The sequence below is a fragment of the Sinocyclocheilus rhinocerous genome, unplaced genomic scaffold, assembly GCF_001515625.1.
Source record: "Sinocyclocheilus rhinocerous isolate Xijiao unplaced genomic scaffold, SAMN03320098_v1.1 scaffold192, whole genome shotgun sequence".
NCBI lineage: Eukaryota > Metazoa > Chordata > Actinopteri > Cypriniformes > Cyprinidae > Sinocyclocheilus > Sinocyclocheilus rhinocerous.
In genome coordinates, this window is record NW_015627892.1 from 385,921 (window position 1) to 394,881 (window position 8,961).

The following is an 8,961-nucleotide window of genomic DNA, read 5'->3' on the forward strand; positions in this document are numbered from 1 at the left end:
AAAAAACGATTTTTCAAGTTTAACGTGTTTATCAAAGTAGGAAATATAATTAGTGCTCTTGAAATACGAAATGGAGGCGGGTCCGGATTGAATTCCCTCCGGGTCCAGATCCGGACCGGAGTCCGGACTTTGAGAAGCACTGGTCTAGTGTGTTTCAGAAACAAATACATTGATGTTGTTCTCTTCGTCCTGTTTCCTCAAAAGCTGACGGCATGCATGCTGAAATTGTTGAGAATCTTTCAAAGGGTGTGGTCTCCTGTCTCATAGCCTAACTCATAACATGCAGGGTCTTCGTAAGGGTGGGTGGGGGTTTCCTTTGGGACATGTTGCTTTTGTGCAGCTGTGTAACTATTTTAGTTGATCCCTCCCAAGTGTCAGGGTCCTATACTTTGTTTATATTCGCATTCAGTTTTTGGATATAAATAAGGCAAATAGTTGTTTAAAACTACCATATTTTAGAAATCTTCTTGATTCAAGCTGTTGCACCAATCCTGACGTGAAATTCTTCTATTTACTCATAACAAATAGAAATGATTTGTGCAGGTCATTAGGGTGTCACTGGAAAAACACTTGATTATTGAATTCATAGCAGCTCTGTGTCCATCCATAATGACACAAATATTATTCAGATACCGCTCACTGTTGCCTTAGGATGATGTCTTGTAAGGCTGATAGAAAACAGGCCAAAGGCTGTGTGTTGTGCCATTGTTTGTTCTGGTTTCACATTGCATCCTGGTGTAACACAAACCTGAAGTGGTCTACTTTATTTACCAGGCTCTAAGGGACACCCTTTTTTTGCATTCGCGTCTACACTGTCACTTTGACATACATCCAGATGGTCTCTTTCCTGTGGTCTGTGTTGGTCATTGCATGAGCTGATATAATACTGCATGCTCTACCTTGGATCAAAAAGGCCTGAATTTAGCCAGGCCTTGATTGTATTAAATGGTTTATGTTAGGGCTGCACAATAATGGTTGAACTGATAATCACAATTATTTTGCTCAAAAATTATAATTGTGGTCTTTAATCATCATGACTGTTCTTATTTGAGATTTTTTTTCCCCGTTTTTTACATTTGTTCAGAATTATTGCACAAAATTTAAGAGAATGTCAACTTATACACAACATTTTAACCTAATTTTTCTAAATTATTATATTTATCATATACATCAATTATACAGTTTGTCATTTGTAGGTTTGCAGCAAATGGCTCTTCAGCCTCTTAATGGAACACAGACTGGCTGTATAGCACTTCCATTTGAGCAGAATTTCATAAGTGGAGATCGGTATAATTTTTTAGCAAATATATCCAGCTGGCCAGTATCGCAGATGATCAATATTGATTAAGGAGGAGCAGAAATCATGATTAAAATACTATAAATCGTGCAGCCCTAGTTTATGTGCATTTGTCCCAATTCTGTTTTTATTAACCAATCTCAATGTTGATTTACATTACGCCTTGTAGCCACCCACGAGACACCTGTTACCATGACCAAGTTTCTTAAACCCAAACTGAAGGTAAAATATGTGAGATTGTGTGTGTCTCTGCCCTGGTTTGCTGTGTAGTAGCAATAAGAAAAACTGAAAGTGTTTACATTGTCAATGTAGGTAGGAAGAAACCTCTGTGTGAAGTGTTTTTCTCCTTTTTCTCTCGAAAAGAGAGATGCATGGGCTGTGCTCTACCTTGGCTGTCGCCCCACACAGGCCCGTCACTGCAGCGCTGATGCTTTTGTCTGCACTGCAGCGAGAGGGAGAGGAGATGGTTAGACAAATGCAGTCAGAGAGGGGTTTTGTTTTCTGCGTACTCATGCACTCATCATCATCTTAAGAAACATCATCGCACATACCTGAGCTGAACGTAAGTGATAGGATATATGACAGGAGGATAACAGGATATTATGCATTTTTGAGGTCTGTGGATGCTTTTTTATATATAACCTAATGCATGGAAATGCTAATTAATTTCAGGTTTTGTGTGTTTGTTGCATGGTTTGTGTGGGTGTGTTCTGCATGATGTAGCTTAGTTGATATGCTGCCATGGATTAAGTCTCATAAAATCGGCCTGCGTGTGATGTTTTAATCCCTGGCAGCTGTGATGGGAGAACCTTTTTTCCCTGCAGCTCACTATAATCATAAATATTGCATGTTTTAAGATGGACACAATTTCTGTGCATTGTCATTCTCGGGGGTCATTTAGCTTTCAACTCTTAATCAGTAAAGTAGTCATTAACAGGATATGCTTTAAAGTAGGAGTGGAACGGTTCGCAGAAAAAAATCGAACCGTGCGGTTCTCCACACGCGGTTCAGCACGCACTAGGACCATGGTTCAACTTAAATCTGACAATGCATCTGTAATATGGTTTGCTATAAATAACACGTAAAACAAACAGGGTTCGGCTAATGTATGTTTCTGTTGATGGATGCGTCATCACCCGGGTGCTGATAGCACGCGTGCACAGTTGAGACCTGAACAGCACACGTTGATATCTGTGTTTAAACTAAGCTCATGTAAGCTTTGCCAGTTTTAACATTTAAGAGCCAGAGGACGCAAGCTCGCGTGCGCAGTGAGAAGATTTTTGCGTGAGCTCATTCGAAGCGCGCAAACCCGCGCCTCAGAACGCGCGGAGATATTAAGCTCTCTCTGAAGTATTGTGATTAAATGGACAAATTCACACTAAAATTGTGTCAAAATGTCCGTCTTGGTAAGTATCCTATAGCAGACATAGCCGGTACTGAAACGGTGACTCTAAAACCGTGATACAAACCGAACCGTGAGTAAGTTGAACCGTTCCACCCCTACTTTAAAGGTATTGTCGACTCAAACATGAAAATTTACTTGCCTTCCAGTCATTCAAGATTTAGATGAGTTTGTTTCTTCATCAGAACAGATTTGAAGAAATTCAGCATTACATCATTGCTCACCATGTGAATGGGTCCAAATGTCCAAACGGCACCCATTCACATGGTGAGCAAGTGATGTAATGCTGAATTTCTTCTCAAATCTGTGCCTTGTAAATCTAAAAGCTGCATGTTTGTATAAAAATAAATCAAAAATCATTAAGATATTTTTTTACTTCAAACCACTGCATCCGGATAAAATACGAGTCCCCCATCCATAAATATGCACAGATCAAGCACTGTTTACAAGTGAAAACAGTCCACAACAGTTTTAATCAAATATGTTGGTGGATTTTGATAAGAGAGGCTAACCGCTTTTTCACTGGAGGAAGCATTATTATGGATTATGGACTGGTAATTTCCCAAGAAGCAATGGTTAACGTTAAAATATAAGACATGTATTTCTTACAAACACACCGCTTTTCACTTCACAAGATGTTAATTGATGGACTGCAGTCGTGTTGATTATTTGTGGATTATTGTGATGTTTTTATCAGCTGTTTGAACTCTCATTCTGACGGCACCCATTCACTGCAGAGGACCTCTTTGTGAGAAAGTGATGTAATGCTAAATCTGTTCCAATAAAGACAAACTTGTCTACATTTTGGATTGCCTGACGATGAGGACACGGGTCGAAATTAAATTTTTTACTTGGTAGAACTGGTGCTCCCAACTTCAAGAAGTTAGGAGCACCAACAAAAATTTAGGAGCACCCACTGAATATTATGGAGCATCACAACTACCAATTGAGCGGAAGGGCTGGCAACATCCCGATGATTAAAAGCTTAAACAATTTAACCTGATCCTGAATTCTTTGCCACACACTTGGCCCGTCATTTCTTGTTAGTGATGCATCAATCTTTCATTCCGATTGCTAATGTTTTAGAAGCGAGTAAGCTGATTCTGATCAAATTAGAGACAACCACAGCATTTTAATCATGATCCAAACAAAGATGATTTCTTCCAAACAAGCTTGTTCTGCCTGCTACAGTATTTTCTTTTCTTTGCATCCGTCTTCAGTGTCTCTGGCCTCTGTTAACGGGCGTTTACAGACTTCGTAATATTTCCACACAAATGACATTTTGGAAAATGATTTCAATGCAGTTTGTGCAAGTCCAGAACAGAGATCGGCTGAAATAAAACAAAAACCGGTCGGTTCCGAGTTAGCTCCCTGTCACGTGACAACGGAGTGCAGCGAAAGGGCGTGATTGACGGCTAATATAACTAATCTAAAATGCGCGTTAAAGTTAAGAATGTAAAGATGAAGCTTAATTGGTTCTGTAACGTTGGAATAGAATGGTGGAGCGGTCTCCGTATCGACTCACAGCAGGCACATACTGTGTAGTAATTCGCGAACGTTTAGCAGAGAAATGAAGAAAGGTCGCACTTCAACAATTATGTGCACTCGCACAAATGCTCCCAAATATATTTTGGGGTCGCACAGATTACATTTCCGGAGCATATGCGACCAAAACGGTCGCAATTTCGAGCCCTGGGACATTTTCAGCTAATTTTCATTTTTGCCAATTCTTTAAGTGTAAGGGCTTAAATAATATAGGTGCTTTTATCTGTATCTCTATCGCTATTATTTCAGCTTTTTGGTCTCATCAAACAGCTACTATTAGCCAAGGTAAATCCTTGGAGACAGCCCACTCGTTTCCTCTAAATTCCTTAGGCCTGCATCCTCCCGTTCAGACGTCAGCGCCTCTCGGATACAGATGTGTTGCCATGGAAACTTCCAGGCGTTCAATGTGACCTCACAGAGTTCTCAGTATTCCCAGCTTGATAGTGGGAGTGCATTTAATGATAAGTGCTTCACTCGTGCTGAACACTGATGTTTAGAGTATGGGATCCACGTTATGAAAAATGAATGCTTGAGGAAATTGGTCTTTATTGCATCACTTCATTTTTCATGTCACCTCGTGATCTGATAAGAATGTAGTCTTCTTAGCAATGTAACATCATAATTGACTCACTTGTTCTAGTTTTGCCTGGTTAATGGTTCTGTTTCACTCAGTTGTCACTGTCTTCCGAAAACTGCTTTAAAAATATGTGTCACCTTCAGGCTTGTGGTTATTAATATCCCAGCTCTTCTGCAAGAGAATCTTAAGAATGTCTATCAGGACAACCTTATTATCAGGACGGAGCGGGAATAGGAGCCTTGACGCTATTAGAGAGTCCTGATTGTCTAGTTGGAGTGGGAATATCCTAAAACCTAAAAGGATCTTGTAGGCTGTAGAGATGTAACGATTACCGGTTTGACGATAAATCATGATAAAATTCCCCACGGTTAGTATTACCGTTTCATCTTTTAATTATCATTAAAACCGTATTAGATTACTGCGATTTGAACAACTCGCGATAAATAAATACTGTGCAGCATAAAGCACAGTTTTAAGTAACAGTGTCGCGTGCGCACAGCACGCAGAGTAGGCCTGTCACGATAACAACTTTTTGTTGTGCGATATATTGCCCCAGAAATAATTGCGATAAGCGATATTATTGTCATTTTATGCCACTGAATATATAATCATAATGTAACGGCATAATAATGCAAGACAGCCTACACACTTCCAAATGACAACAAACTTTTTATTTTTAAGAATATTTAGATCATGGAAATTAAGTATCAAAATATTAGATACCTTAAAAAATTGAATAAATAGTAAATAAACATTTTCTAACAAAAAGTGCAAAGTAACAAGTAGAAAAAAAGAAAAATGCACAAAGAACTTGTATGGAGATTTTCCATCTACAGACTTATCCCTGACCTTCTTTTCTCTGTAAATTAAGGGTGCACACTATTGCTGGAAAACACAATCACTACTTAGAAGTCAGATGTCCGTATGCACAGAGGCACAGATACCTAAACAAGACCATATCTTCAGATGAAACGTTTTTTGTAGAAGCATTTTTTAAAATTTGAACTACCACCTCCTGACTAAACCATTTTATGTACGAGAAGCTTCAAAAGACACAGGCGCAAGTGGAATGTAAAAAACACGGTGACATTCATTTTTAAGTAAATATAATGGGCGATATATTGCGTCACCAAAAATTATTGAGGTCATGTGCATATATTGCGCGATAAGTCGATATATTGATTATTGCGACAGGCCTAACGCAGAGTAGTTTAGTTTTGAGTGAAAACAGTGTGGAAAAGCTGGGAGGTTTTAAAAGAGTGCTAAGGGATATATGAATGAATGAATTATATGAATGTACCTCTGAAGGTTCTGACTGGCAAACAATTGGTTAGGGATTTACTGATATGAAATTCTGGTCAAGTAATATTTTCGAATAGATATTTTTGTAAAGAAATGTCTTGACAAAAAGAACTGTCACTTTTGATCAATTTAATGCATCATTGCAAAATAAAAGTATTAATTTCTTTAAAAAATTCTTGCTGACCCCAAACCTTTAATGGGTTATTATTTTATTGGATTATTATGATTATTATTATTTATTTATTTATTTTTATTCTGTTGACTACTTCTACCGTTTGTGGTTTTTGGCCACAAGGGTTATAGTTTAACTATAACAAAGATGGTTGGTTTTACTGAGTGTGTTTTTTTTTTTGTTAATTACACAAACCTCAAGAACATAAAATGGTTTTCAGCATGTCATATCGTAAAGCTCTTGTAATGGTTGCCTGTTCATAAATCATAAATAGCCACTGTATTGCAGCAGGGCGGGAGGTTGGACTTTGCCTGTGTCATCATGTGTTGGGAATGTGAGAGGCAGTTACTGAAGCGCTCTGCTCAATGAATGAGCGTGTGGGAAAGAGAGGGGAACATTCCTGAGTGCCGCTGGACTGCCGTGTTCATTTGGATTCAGAAGCAACAGACTAAGACAAATGATAGAGAGGAACAGGGAGGGAGAAGAACGTGTGAGCTTGTGTTATCACTAGTACGCAGTCGCATTTAGAGGTGCTATCTGTTGCTACAGCTGGACTGCAGTGAGACTCGCGTGAATACGTAGCTTTATATTCTGGTGAGTTTTATTACATTTTTTGGGGGGGCATTTTAATTTGCAACTCTCTTATTTCATGCTTAAGCATTTTGAAATGCACCACAACTTAGATACTAAGAATTCACGTTTATTAAAGACTCATCTTGGGGTGACGTCTGCTGACTTTTGATCTGTGCATGGGTGTGGCCTATTGCATTTATTCCAATGCACATTTACCGGCTTAATTTAACAGTGGAGATCCGTGGTCATCATGACATCTATCCTCACAGAGCTGTCAGAGTAAAACTATGCTGAGCTGGTCGTAATCTCTTGTCTGATCTAAGCGGACATTGAGACGGGATAGTTCTGGGAGAGGCAGGATGGGGGGAAGGGCAGTATGCGTCCAGCTGATCTGGACAAAAACAGGACATATTCACAGTAGAGCACAAGCTGTGCATTAGATCATCGTTTGTTCGTCACATTTCTCATCTGGATGTGTTTTATGCTTTTTAAGAGGTTATGATTGAGCCAAGGACCTAACTAATGGATCAGCCATTAGCTAATCACTTCCTTATCTGCTTTCTCTTTTCCATCCTTCTGTCATTATATCAAGGGGATGTTTTGTAAATAGGGCTGGTCTCCTACAGTGAATTATCAATCTTCTCCTTGAGACTTCATAAGGCATTACCGTTTCTGTCTCTTTCATTTTTAGCATAATGATCGCCATCTTCTCTTTCCTCCCATTCCACCATCTTCCCCTTTATTTTCTTTATTTCTTCTACATGGGGGGGGTTATAGTGGAAAGATGGCAGTTCTGGCCAGCATAACAAAAGGCTGTATTGATCCAGGCTGACAGTGCATTACATGGATGACTCCATAGTCTGGCCACTCTTCACATTGTTAAAAGTGCTGTTTTGTTAGTCTTCCTGACCTTGGATTATCCTGAACCCTTTCCAAATGCATCCTACGATGGATTCGCTTCAGCAAATGGAGCACAAGGGCCATGAATGATCTTAGCATGTGATTGTCAGACAAAATCCACATGCAGTCACACAGCAAGGCTATTGTTGAATAAACCCAGAGAAATATGTGGGAATTGAATTAAGCTTAAAGATTTTATAAAGAAAGCTTTTTAATGAATGTTTTTAAAAAGGGAAAATTTTTACAGTTTCTGTCAAATATTAAACCATATATAGTCTTGTATATAGTCAATACACTACATGACTTTTGCACAGATTTTTGCCCCAATTTACAGTTGGGATGAATCATCGCTATAGTTGTCGGAAGTCATCGCTAATCTGAAGATTTTAGGCAGTCGGCGTTGAAAGATTTCACAGAAAATCATCATATAGGCCTAGTGTATAATGGGCACAGACATTTTTTTTAGCTTCAGACTTTGATTGCATCCAGTTGGAGGATATCAAACATGTTTGATATTTTGAACTGATTTTAGAACACATTGTTTTCATTTGTCATGTGTCCCCTTCAACAAGGTGCATGTTTTTGGTAGTTTCTTGTAGGGCTGGACAATAATTCAATATCAATATGTATCGCGATATAATTTTTTTCAATAACGGTGATATGATTTTTAAACACATTTCCGATATTTCGATATACATTACCAGTTTCCCATACATTGATTTATTTGTGCCGTTTGACTTCGTTGAATAAACCCTGCTGCTGCAGAAGACTAAAGAGAAGGGAGTGCGTCTCCTGCAGGCCCAGAAATTGGTGCAATACCTCCGTGAGTGTGAGGATGCCCTGGACTGGATCAGTGACAAGGTGAGAAACCACAGTAGACATCATTTATTGCGCTGTATAAATGTTTGGTCAATGCTGAAAAATAATTTCACCTAATATATTTGAAGACACACTGACAATATTTTATTGCAGGAAGCTATTGCCACCTCAGAGGAGCTTGGCCAGGACCTGGAGCATGTGGAGGTTCTGCAGAAGAAGTTTGAAGAGTTCCAGACAGACCTGGCAGCCCACGAGGAGCGTGTGAACGAGGTGAACCAGGCAGCCGGTAAGCTAACCCAAGAGAACCATCCTGAGGCTGAGCTCATCCTGAAGAAGCAGGAGGAGGTGAACGCTGCCTGGCAGAGGCTGAAGGG

At 39.3% G+C, this 8,961-nt stretch overlaps 1 protein-coding gene across 1 annotated transcript in view; it reads left to right on the forward strand.

Moving 5' to 3' along the window:
• Nucleotides 1-1,489: 1,489 nt before the first annotated feature.
• Nucleotides 1,490-8,961, forward strand: part of LOC107736901 (spectrin alpha chain, non-erythrocytic 1-like) — a 28,409-nt gene continuing 20,937 nt past the window's right edge. The window contains exons 1-3 of the mRNA XM_016548291.1: nucleotides 1,490-1,519; nucleotides 8,534-8,629; nucleotides 8,741-8,946. Of these exons, the coding sequence (XP_016403777.1) occupies nucleotides 1,490-1,519; nucleotides 8,534-8,629; nucleotides 8,741-8,946 (332 nt within the window). The remainder of the gene's footprint in view (nucleotides 1,520-8,533; nucleotides 8,630-8,740; nucleotides 8,947-8,961) is intronic.